Source organism: Pygoscelis adeliae, unplaced genomic scaffold (genome assembly GCF_000699105.1).
Source record: "Pygoscelis adeliae isolate BGI_AS28 unplaced genomic scaffold, ASM69910v1 Scaffold351, whole genome shotgun sequence".
Taxonomy (NCBI): domain Eukaryota; kingdom Metazoa; phylum Chordata; class Aves; order Sphenisciformes; family Spheniscidae; genus Pygoscelis; species Pygoscelis adeliae.
Window position 1 is genome coordinate 160612 of NW_008824112.1, and position 10342 is coordinate 170953.

Here is a 10342-nt window from a genome sequence, read left to right on the forward strand (position 1 = left end):
GTCCCCCAGCCTGTATTGATACTGGGGGTTGCCCCGACCCAGGTGCAGGACCTTGCACTTGGCCTTGTTATCTTTTAGGAAGACTCTGGATGAAACACCTTCAGGGACAGTGTTCACCACTGTCTGTGGTCACTTGTTCCAGCAGTGAGTTATAGTCAACGGCTAAAAACCACACCTTGTTTTACCTTGAAAGGTAAATCCAATTTTGGATTTGCCAACAGGCAACATTAAAATGTCATCTTACACAAAAATGGGCACCAGCCCCTAGGTGTAAAAAATTAGCAGACCTGCTCTGTTTAACACACAAAAGCTCAAAGCACGAGGGAAACCTGTGTGTTGGACAATGCTCCTGAGGGTGGCTTGCTCTAATTCTCCATTCTGCCTGTCCCACAGTGATGGTGGTTCAGGGCTGTGTAAAGCACTTTCTGTATCACCTCTGCATCTTGCATCTCATCCTGGAGAGAATTTCAGATTTAAGGCTGCCTTGATTTTCTCATGTCTCAGATTTCAGTCTCTGAATCAATGATCACGCGTCATTGCTCATTTGCCCGGATGGTGGGAACTCAAAGGGGAGTTCACTCATGCCTGCAGATTCAGATTTGTATTTCTTCTTTCCTTGAAATAGGTGTAGCCCCACCAGGACAAGGAACCTCCCATCTGGCTTTGATACCCTGCCAGGACTCAGAGGGTCCTCATTTTCCCAGCCTGTGTCCTTTGGTACAGAGCAGAGACAGAAACTATCGTCCTTGCGGGGGGGCCAAGAGCATGGAGGAGAAGGTCAGTGCATTGCTGCTGCGTGGTGCCGTGCGCCCTAGCTCACACTTGAGAAGGAGAAATACCTGATCGCTACACTTTGTTCACTTATTAAAACCACACTGAAATGGCAGTACAAGTTTTGAATAATACATGGATTTTTCATTACTCTTTATTGAAAAATTCTTCACTCAGGTAAAATCATGAGCATCATCACTTCCTGCTGGAAATGCTTTCACAATCACGTATGCCCTGATTGCAATCCCAGGGGCTTATCCTTCAGCCATACTGTCTTTTTGCACCAATACTTACTTTTTTGAATAGTTCTAACTCATTATGTTAGACATTTTTAGCCATTTTAGAAAACATATGCAACAAGGAAAGCCTGTATACTGATTAATAGCATTTTTCAGCACAGCATTTTAAAGCAAAATGAACTCCCTGCATCTTGGGGCAGAATTGAAAACAAGATTTTAAACCTCATCTCCTCCGGGTCTGTTTACACTTTTGCTCAGGTCTCCAATCCTGTTTCACAAGAAGGCCACACATCCCAAGCTAGGAGGAATCTGGGAAATAAAAGATGCACATCCCTTCCCTCCCTAACAGTCCTTAACTGAAATGAACGTGAAACACATCCGACTCCTTCCTGAGCATCAGTCAACATGCTTTATCCTTGATGCCAACCAAAGCATCCCGCACCAGCAAGCGCAAATCAAACTGCTGGACACAAGACTCTGAGAAAGACTCTGAGGCCTTTGGGAAACTACGGGCAGGACGGCTGGCGGCTGTACCAGTCAGACTGCAGAAACTCCGAAGGTAGAGCTAGGAGAGGTAGTGCTTGTTGTAGCTATAAAAATATCATTATAACTACATAGCTACTGTAAGTATGTAGCTGCAAATACGTCAGACAAATATAGTTTGTGGTGAGAGGTGCTGCCTTTTATTAAATGAACTTACAGTCAGAAAAACTATAAAAATCTTTCAAACTCACAAGCTGTTCTTCCAGTCTGAAAGGTAGCAATCTTCACAGCTAAATATAGCTTAAGGAGAACGACTCGGATTTATGGAACATATCTCACATTTCTGTTTAACGCCCATTTTTAGCATTCAGTGGAATCAGGAGTTTGCAGTTTTATGGTGATTTGCTGGTCGCCTTGAAATCCAGCTCTGAGATAAGATGAGGTTTCCTATGTTTTCCCATGTTTGTTCAGGACAGCTGCCTTTGGGGCCGCGGGGCAGAACAGTGCCCACCACCGCTCCTGGGGAGCTCTGGGCAGCAGCTGGGGTCTCCATCCTCCAGAGCCTGGTGCACATGTGTGAGAGGCTCTGGAGGACACAGCTGCCCTGTGGTCCCTGGCCACTTCCCAGGAGCCGGCCGAGGAGCCCTCCCAGGGTGCCACACCGTGTGCTCCCCAGTGGTCCCAGCTCCAACTCGGTAAAGCTTTTTCTGTTCATCCTTGGTGGTATGAGGGGCTGTCGATGGAGACCAGCACTGGGATCATAGCTTGGGGATGGATGTGCATTACCAGTACAGGAGGGACGCTGTGTCTTTAATAACCATTCCCAAGGCAGGAGCTGTAGGAGAAATCTTCAGTGAAGCAGTTACCTAAATCAGCAACCACCCACCCCAAGAGCCTGGATCAGCACAGCATCCCAGTGAGCCGTGCATGCAGTGGGACATGACCATGCAGCCCCTTTGGTGTCTGTAACTCATGTGTGACCGGGCTCCTTTTGTGAGTGCTGCTAGAAATACTAGGTGTTTTATGAATGGTTATCTATGTATCTGTCTCTCTGGGAAGGATGGATATCACACTTTTGACAAAAAGGCTTTCAAAATTGATTGACAGTCAAGCCTGGCAGGAGACTTTTTTTTTTTTTTTGGTTCTGTGGGAAATTCCAGAAAAGAAAAAAAAAAATCACTTTGCTATATGTAAGAGAGGGACTCCCAACTGAAGTGGGGCAGGTATTTCCATGAGAGGTTTGCTAGCTGTGACTTATGCTGACCACAGCTCCTGAAGAGAAGGCTGTAAGTGGGCATCAAAGCTATTTCATAGAATCATAGAATAGTCTGGGTTTGGAGGGACCTCTAAAGGTCATCTAGTCCAACCACCTGGCCGTGGGCAGGGACATCTTCAACTAAATCAGGTTGCTCAGAGCCCCGTCCAGATGTTGGAGCCTTGGCTGTGTGGGTTTTACTATCAAGCCATCTACTTTGACTCATACCTCAACTAGATGTATTTCATCCACACCTTCTCCACCATTAAATCTGCTGTGCTCATGGCCATAGCTTTTGACCTCTTTGTCATGATCTGCAGCCCCTGAGGCATACATCCCTCCTGACAAACTCCCTGGTCACCAAGACTGGTATGGGGTTGACCATCCAGGCAGTACTTCTGGTGTTCCCGGCCTCCTTTCTCCTGAAGGAGCTGCATGGGTAAACGGTCTCTTCACCCTCTTTCTTGTCTACACCACCCATCAGTGTGGCCCAGCCACATTTATTTGACATTTATGAGACAGCAGCATTTATGGCTTAAGTGTTTGCTCTTTCCTCAATGGCTTCAGACTTACTGTTACTTGTTCAGTTGTACATCGTGATCCTTAAGACTATCTTGAGTATTGCATCCAAGGAGGAGCAGTCCAGGGCCTTGAACACTTGCATCTCCCATATCTGTGTTGTCCTAATCTTCGACATCCCCGTGATCGGTCTGTCTATCACTCACAAGTTTGGGAAAAAATGCTTCTCCTATTGTTCACATCCTCATGGCCGACACCTGCTTGCTGGTCCCACCATGATGAACCGGATTGAGTACAGTGTGAAAACCAAACAGATCTGTACCCGTACCACTGGAAAGCCAGATGTGACTCCACAGTCATGGTGTGAGCTGCATCGGAGCTGAGGGGTCTGACTGTGATTGCACGGGTGGGTAGGTAAAGCCTTGCAGGTGGCAGTGGAGTCACACAGCTCAGAAAGGCAATGAGAATTAAGTTAAAAGTTTAAAGGCAAACTCATCACCCAGTGCCAACTTGAATAACTGCTAAGACTTGGGCAATAAAATTCCAGTCGAAAAGTGTGCCATTTTTATGGTCAGATGCGGCTTCTTGCATTGCACACATAAGATGCTATTAATTAGAAGAAATGCATAGAACTAAGTGATGTAACTGCATAAATATTTTAACCAAACATAATTTCCTCTATTGATTTTCCTCTTACAATAATGTCTAATGGAGAATGATGTTCTGTCCTCTTTCTTTGGTTAAAAAAAAAAGGAAGGAATAAATACTTCAATGAAGTTTAAAATGTTGCAGCAGAGTACTGGATATATCCACCAATATTATGCTAGGAATATCAGCAATTTTTATCAGTTAATTAGGGAACACAGCCGTCACAAGGATCGGAAAGGGGTTATCAGTAAGAACAGTTATTCTCAGTGGGTACAAAGGAGAGTTGAAGATTAACCAGAAAAAGCAAATGCAGGCTATCACGAGACAGGCAGTTTTCACAACCAGGTCTGTGGGTCTGCAGAGGAGCTGACAAGGGAGGTCCCTGAGGTGGAATTCCTGTTGGATGAAACATCTCAGACAGACCAGATAAGCTGTGAGACACACCACAAGGATGGGTTTGCCACAGGTCTACCAGGGTTTCATGTACAAAAGTAAAGGTGCATGACTGCACCATGAGCCTGGTGTTTCCAGGGCATGCCAAACCCTGCTGCCTGTGCACAGGATGGGCTGTCAGCCCACGAACAGAGAGAACTGGGGATCTTCTTTCCTCAGTAATACATGCATTATTAATCCATGAATTTATTGTGTATTTCTATTTCTATGTAAACAAACAAACAGGGTTTGGAGCAGGAAGGAGTTAATTAATATTCTATTCTATTCTATTCTATTCTATTCTATTCTATTCTATTCTAATTTTGCTGCCTGGCACTCAAATGTCCCATTCCACCAGCAGTTATACCCATTAGGCTATGGTGCGAGCTCACCAAGTTTTGCCTCCAGACACCTTTCTGAGCAAAGGCTCTGCATCTGCCGTCTCCTGGCCTATGCCTTGGGAAGGCTGAACCATACTTCATGCTGTTTTTTCCTCAAGACCCTGAAAGAATGAGCTGATGCACGGCTTTGTGGGACAGATATAGTAGTAAGGGCAAGACATACATGGTCAAGACCCACCCTTGAAGAGCATTAGTGGTCTACTAATTGCATGCCTTCAAGGGATGGAGGAATTCCTCAGGCTCTGGTTGCTCAGGGGCACTTTCATTTTGGCCATGTTGGACACTGAAGGCAGAGGTGGATTAACACACAGAGGTCTCTGGCTGATCCTCACGGATCTATGAATTTCAGGGAGTTGTTGTATCACCCCGAGTTCCCTGCTGTGATGTAGCCCTGCTCATCACACAGCCCTACCTTATGTGACCAATCCTGCTTGTCTTAGGACCGTGAGATTTCTCATTACCATGCTGATGGCAACTGGGGAGTTTCTTGTGTCTGCTTCTGTTGGGGATGGTGAAATGAAGGATTTTCTGGTCCACAAGTGGGATACACTTCCAGACCGAAGTCAGGTCTGGGCCCAGCCCTTCCCCATCCTAGCAGAGCTTCAAAAATGTCTCTGGGAAATCTGGGCTGCCCAGGGATGCTTGGTGGTCCCAAATGTGGGCTTCCCACCTTCCCCTCCCAACACACTCTGCTCCAGGTGCTTCTCCTGGCCCCATGACCCGCTGCTCCACCTTCTTTCCACCTACCCAGCCCCAGGCTGCAACACCTCCAGAAAATTGCCAGAGCTGCCCTCTTTTCTCAGAAGCCCTCCATCACCTGCAGATGTGATGTAATTCTCTGAATTCTCTGCTTCAACTCTCACCCCACAAATGGGAGGAATTTATACTGGGTTTTTTGCCTTCCTTTGCCTTTTTTGCCTGTTGGACAATGTCTCTGCTCAGCAATATTGCAATCAAATCAGAAACCAACAGGGACTGATGGGACCTGCTGGGCAGGAAAGCAAGTGTTCTTTCTGACACAAGCCTGCGCTCGGCTGTGGGTGAGCAATCCTTGTCCCCGGGCAGCGTTGGGGTCCTGGGGTTTGGGACAGGTAAGGAGCATGTCCCAGCTGCAAAGCCCCTGGCTGGCTCTGGCTGCTCCCTGCAGCGATGGAGCCATGGGCTGCCCATGTGGGTCAGCCTGCAAGTGGAAATGTGCACATCGCATGGCAGCATTTCGTGATATGGCAGCAAAAGCCCCAAGATCTTTTAAAACCCTTAAGTGCCAATCATCTGGAGCTGCAGATCTCTGAAAGTTCCTGTGCTTATTGTTTTAATGCCTTCTTTTGAGACTCGTGGAGGGAAAATATTTCATCATTTGCATCTGGCTTTTTCCTCAAGGCAAACATTTCCTGAACATTTCTACCCTGACTGACAGTTTCACTGTCCATATAGTGACCGAGTAATTTCTTAATTCTCTTTTTTCAGTTATTGCTTAGAAAACCTCTTTCTTAAAGCCCTTCTTTCTCCTGGTTATGGATTTTTCTGTGTGAAAAAAAAAACCCTGTATGAATTTCCCACACTTGCTACATTAGTATTCATACTAATCCCTATCAACTTCCCCTTTCTTCCAGTATTCATATCTTTTACAGCTGATTCACCTTCCTGTGTAAATCAAAGAAAGCAAAGTGTATGTGTCTATGTCTGTCTGTCTGTCAGCTCCCACGAGCTCTTAATTTTCTGGTTATTTCCTACCAAGTCTGACAGAGACGGAACAATCATGGGGATATCAAGAGCCTCCAGGTTTAATGAGAACAGTCAGGTGTCTGGAGATGGGAGATCCTGACAGTGACAGGCATAAGGGAAGAGTCTGGAGGGGCAGCTCAACCCACTGCTCAGCATCGGGAGCTACGTGGGATGCAGAGCAGGGGAGGACAGACACTGATGTTCCCATTGTGCAGGGAGTGACATGCTCACCTACGTGGTCTTGAATGTGGCTCTTGGGAAGATGCAGAACGTTGAGCCACAAACCATTTTATAATAATTCACCCCATTTATTAAAACTTCTGGTTTTAGTTTTGTTTTCCTGAAAAAGATCTCATTTGGGGGCAGATCTCCAACTACTATGAATTAGCAAAAATTCAGTAGTGCAAAGCAGCGGTGCTGAGTCTTGAAAGTAGGAAAGACCAGTAAAAATTAAAGGATTGATTATGTTTATCTAGCTTGCACTGAAGGGATCAGAGAAACTTGAACAGTAATTCCTGCATTTAGTCCAACACAATAAGTTTTTCTCAGCTTATACCTAGGAAAATGTTTGATATTTTCTGAAAACTTTGAGATACAAGATATAGAAACACGCACTCAATGGGGAGCTGGACATGGCAGTGTCCAAGCAGAAAACATGCATCTCATCACCATGTAGGTCCAACCAAACCCATCAATAAAGCTCTGATGGTAATGGTGTAACACCAGATTGCATCAGCCTGAATTCTGATTGATGGTTCCCCACTAATTTCTCCTTTTTCATTAGTGCTGCAGTTTAGTCTGAGGAAACATCTAGCAGGAAATCTGATCAGCAGTGATGTTGGGCTGAGTCTAAAAAAGGTAGGAAACCGGGTTATTTCACATGCATACACTCTGCTTCTTTGGTCCAGAGCATTTCTCCATGCTTTCCTTTCAAAGGAATAGCATCCCTGTCACCGCACCTGCCCAGCCCTGAAGAGTACTTGGGACACCTTTTCTCGAATGTGTTTGTTTTTCATAGTGTAGACGATGGGGTTTAGCATAGGTGGCAAGAGCACATAGAGATTGGCCAACAGGACGTGAACATGGTGGGGGACGTTGCGGCCAAACCGATGAGTGAAAAATGAGAAAAATGCTGGAGTGTAGAATATTAATATAACGCAGGCATGAGAGCTGCAGGTGCCAACTGCCTTGAGCTGCGCATCCTTGGATGAGAGCCTGAAGACAGCCCGGAGGATGAGGACATACGATACCCCGATGAGCACAATGTCCACTCCTGGGGACAGAAGGGTGGTGGCAAAGCCGTACCAGATGTTAACAGATATGTCGGCACAGGCCAGCCGTGCGATGCCCATGTGCTCGCAGTAGGTGTGCGGCATGATGTTGTGTCTGCAGTATGGCAGCCTCCGAAGGAGGAATATTGTTGGGAACATCACACAAAAGCTCCTGGCTATTGCAGCCAGCCCTATCCTGGCTATCACCGAGTGCGTGAACACTGTGGCATATCGCAGGGGGTTACAGATGGCCACGTACCGGTCAAATGCCATGGCCAGCAGAATGGTCGACTCTGCAATGAAGCTCAGGTGTGTGAAGAACATCTGGGTAAGGCAGGCATGGAAAGAAATCTCCTTGGAAAGGGACCAGAATACGCTCAGGGCTTTGGGCACTGTGGAGGAGGATAATACGAGATCTGCCATGGCTAACATGGCCAGGAAGAGGTACATTGGCTCATGGAGGCTTCGCTCCGTCACAATGACAAATAAGAGGATGAAGTTGCCAAGGAGCGCCGCGATGTACATCATGCAGAATGGGATGGAGAGCCAGGTGTGCAGGTCCTCCAGGCCTGCCATGCCCAGCAGGAGGAAGGAGGCAGGCTGTAAGCTGGTTTGATTGAGAGCCGCCATGGTGGGATGATATCTGAATTAGTTTGGGCTCCCTTCCCTGTAAATGAAAATAGGGGAAGAGGTGGGGAGCACAGTTCATAATACAGAAGAACACACCTGAGTTTCCCTAGAGCACTTTATTTCTCTGGATCCCAAAGTGTTTTAAAAAATCACTCCCCTACTCATCGGGGAAGTGTGCTTGAGATACTGACTCCAAATCAAGTAATAAATTAAATTTAAAAGTGTATTTCGTAGACTCAGATATTGAAATCCAGCACAAAGTTCACAAGCTTGGCAAAGGACCCAGGAATCCAGCCCCTCCAGCTCCAACTGCTGTTATTTATTGTGCTTTTATTCTGTAGCACCCAAAAGCATATGAGGCAGGAGACAAGTTGGGACTGACTGACACTGATTTTATACAACATGCTATTTCTTTCAGTACCCACCTCACCTCTCTCCTCACTCATTCACAGCACATTTCGCGTGACGGCAGACTAGGATCCCTGCAAGGCAGGGAAGACTCGCACAGCATCCAGGGCAACAAGGCTGTTTACTGATGGCTGCATCGCATCAATATGAAAGGATGAACCATGAACCTGTGCAGAACAAAGCAGAGTGGAAGATCAGCACCCCACAGAGTACGTGATCTCAAGGAACGACTGTGTGCTGGGGAGGCAGAACAGCTGCTGAATTTTAAAGCAAATTTAGAAGCAAAGGTCTAAGGCAGAGCATAGCTGTTGATAGGCAAGCTGTGCAATCCTGGCACAGAGTTTACACAGAGGAGCTCAGGATCCTCAGTGTTTGCTCATGTCAGAGCCCAAGGATTGCCCCACTGCATAATGGGGTGCGGGGGCATTTGCACCACAGCTGGGTGAAATACAACCCAGCAGCACTGCCCTCGTGTAATCTGCCCCACACTGTGTCACATCTTCCTATTCTGGTCTCAGCTGGCCACATCTGCCACCAGATGTGCACCGGACGAGCCCAAATCCTCCTGTGACCCAACATGCACAGGGTTTGTGCGTGCAGAGTCCTCTCTCTGCACGCCAGGGACTGCTGCAGCTTTTCTGCTTGGTGCTACCTTGGGACTTTTGTCTCTGCTTACCCTTCCTCTGCAAGTTGCTCAGCCCTACCCAGAAGGTGATTTGCAGTATTTCCAGAGAAATAACAAACCCACCTGTGAGGGCAGCATCAGCCAAACTAGTTGAAATGTGAAGAAGAGCCATGAACCCTTCACAGAAAATGGGTGGTCAGGGCTAGGTCTCCGGCTGCTTTGACTGACAATAACCTGTCTGGTGATGATAGCGGAAACATTTGCTGATAGCCTTCTGCTTCTTCGAATGCATGAAAGGCATGAAAGGCAGCATGAGGTCATCAGGTAGATATCAGCTTTTTAGAACCAGGCTGTGATGTCCTGCATGAAATGTTGATTCAGGTGGAGCCTGGGAAACTCTCCTGCAGGTAGCTGCTGCAGGGAGCACACCCTTCAGGTCAGAGGAGGAGCCTGGAGCCAAAGTAGCAGTATTTACATGACAAAACCTGCCTGGAAAATGGTGTTTCTCATCTCAGAGCCTAAAACTGCAGATGGGAGTGGTCCAGGGGAGTTTCTCCCAACTGCAGAACTTTATCTTCTAGTTCAAATCAGGTACCTCAGCCACAGAAACCTGACAAATGACAGCTACTGCAAATAACTCACCAGCTCCTGTGACAGCCAGGAATGAGGATATCTGCCTCTGAACCTGAGGGGACACCTGCAGAGAGGGGCAGGGAGGTGGCGGTATTTATACACTCCCCCTGAGTCCCCATGGGGCTCACAATGCAGCTGGGAGCAGCAGAGCTCAGGTCTATGCTGTTTGGACGGATGTGATGGAAAGTATACAAAACTAACGGGGTTTTGAGTGGAACTCCTTTAATGTCAGCTGCCTGGTGAGAGATTTCCTTTCATTGCCTCCACAGATTATGGCATGGGACAGAGCACACAAAGCCTTC

General features: G+C 47.0%; 2 protein-coding genes across 2 annotated transcripts; one reads left to right on the forward strand and one right to left on the reverse strand.

The window, feature by feature from the left end:
* Window positions 1–1410: 1410 nt before the first annotated feature.
* LOC103925523 (olfactory receptor 52B2-like) lies at window positions 1411–8374 on the reverse strand. The gene is made up of 3 exons (XM_009334252.1): window positions 7463–8374; window positions 2005–2079; window positions 1411–1470 (listed from the first exon to the last, which is right to left on the reverse strand). The coding sequence occupies exons 1-3, from the start codon at window positions 8372–8374 to the stop codon at window positions 1411–1413; spliced, it is 1047 nt and encodes a 348-aa protein (XP_009332527.1).
* On the forward strand, window positions 2986–3634 carry LOC103925512 (olfactory receptor 51B5-like). The gene is given in 4 exon segments (XM_009334243.1): window positions 2986–3064; window positions 3067–3117; window positions 3316–3456; window positions 3582–3634. Coding segments are annotated over 4 exon segments (324 nt in total).
* Window positions 8375–10342: the final 1968 nt, after the last annotated feature.